General features: G+C 35.9%; 1 protein-coding gene across 1 annotated transcript in view; it reads right to left on the bottom strand.

Annotated features, from left to right (window-relative positions):
- Positions 1–420: 420 nt before the first annotated feature.
- Positions 421–1,396, bottom strand: part of LOC124384986 (CCN family member 3-like) — a 3,215-nt gene continuing 2,239 nt past the window's right edge. The window contains exon 5 of the mRNA XM_046848019.1: positions 421–1,396. This exon is cut by the window's right edge and continues 106 nt beyond it. Coding sequence (XP_046703975.1) covers positions 1,206–1,396 — 191 coding nt within the window. The 3' untranslated portion in view covers positions 421–1,205.

Here is a 1,396-nt window from a genome sequence, read left to right as displayed (position 1 = left end):
ATGAAAAGACAGTGTACAGTGATGAATAAAATCCAACTTTTCTGCATTCTGACCTGATGGCAATGATTTTTTTTTTTTTTTTCCATTTTATTTATTTATTTATTTATTTATTTACACACACACACACACACACACACACACACACACACACACACACACACACACACACACACACACACAGAGAAATGCTCAAACAATCATACGCTTACTTTCAATGAGTTTGAACACTGCAGATGAAATGGTTCAAATTTTTTATTTTCTGAACACCTTTTATTTTAATAAGGACATTATTAATCTAATCACAAGCTTCCCTTGTGTCTTTAGGTCATGTAAATGTTTCATGTGTGTGTTCCTATAACAATAAAAATATAATTAAAAACAAAGAGACAAACAAAAATCCTCCCACCTCAAATAGACACCTTATTTATACATTTTTTTTTAATTAAAAAGCACACTTTTATTAAGGCTGTACAACATCATTCTGTGAGCAGAGAGTTATTATTTATTTTATAAAAGAACATAAAAAAATGTAAAACCCAAGTCAAACCACAACTCAGTGAACTTTCACTCTACTACGAGAGTGACCTTTGACAGTTGCCACACTGCACACACTTGTGATGCTTCTGGAGTTCCCTTATGATGCCAGGGCCTGGGAAAGGTCATCTTTGCACACACACACACACACACACACACACACACACACACACACACACACACACACACACCAGAGGAATGTGTGTGACACTGTAAGGGTGAGTTTTTTTGTGCACAATGTAAAGTGAAGGTATTGTTCACAAATGAATAACCTTTAGAGTTACATTGACTGCACATGTAACCAGCTCATGTGCTCACTTACATTAGAGCATGTGTATAATGTAATAATGTTTTTTAATGTGTTTGTTTGTTTTTTAAGATAGTGAATAAACGATAAGAAATCTATGTTGAGTGCTTTTTAACAATCAAAATAAAATAAAAATAAATTGTTAAGCAATCATTGTTTTAAAATGATCAAAAGATAATTTAATTAGTAAGAAGTGTATAAGTCATGATCCAGCATGGTGACATAAACAAAACACGATCAAAAGGGTTAATCTTTAACAGTTTTCATTGTGATTTTTGTATAAATCCCCACTTAGGTCTTTGCTTCTGCCTGATTTGGGTTCGGTCGAGGCAGCATGAGTGTCTCCGTGTTTTTGGTGTGTTATTCAACGGGTGAGGATGGCGGTGTAACCGATCTCGGGTCCATGCTTTGATACATTTTCAGCAGGGCAGTTACGGTGACACACACATGTACGAATGAACATGAAAAGTCTCTTGAGTGTGCTTCCATTTGGACAGCTGAATGTCACAGGGGCCGTTTTGGTGGCGTGCGGCGTACAGCAGCGATCATCTGAAC

Source organism: Silurus meridionalis, chromosome 4 (assembly GCF_014805685.1).
Source record: "Silurus meridionalis isolate SWU-2019-XX chromosome 4, ASM1480568v1, whole genome shotgun sequence".
Taxonomy (NCBI): domain Eukaryota; kingdom Metazoa; phylum Chordata; class Actinopteri; order Siluriformes; family Siluridae; genus Silurus; species Silurus meridionalis.
Note: the sequence above shows the minus strand (reverse complement) of the source record. Positions and strands in the feature narration are given on the sequence as shown.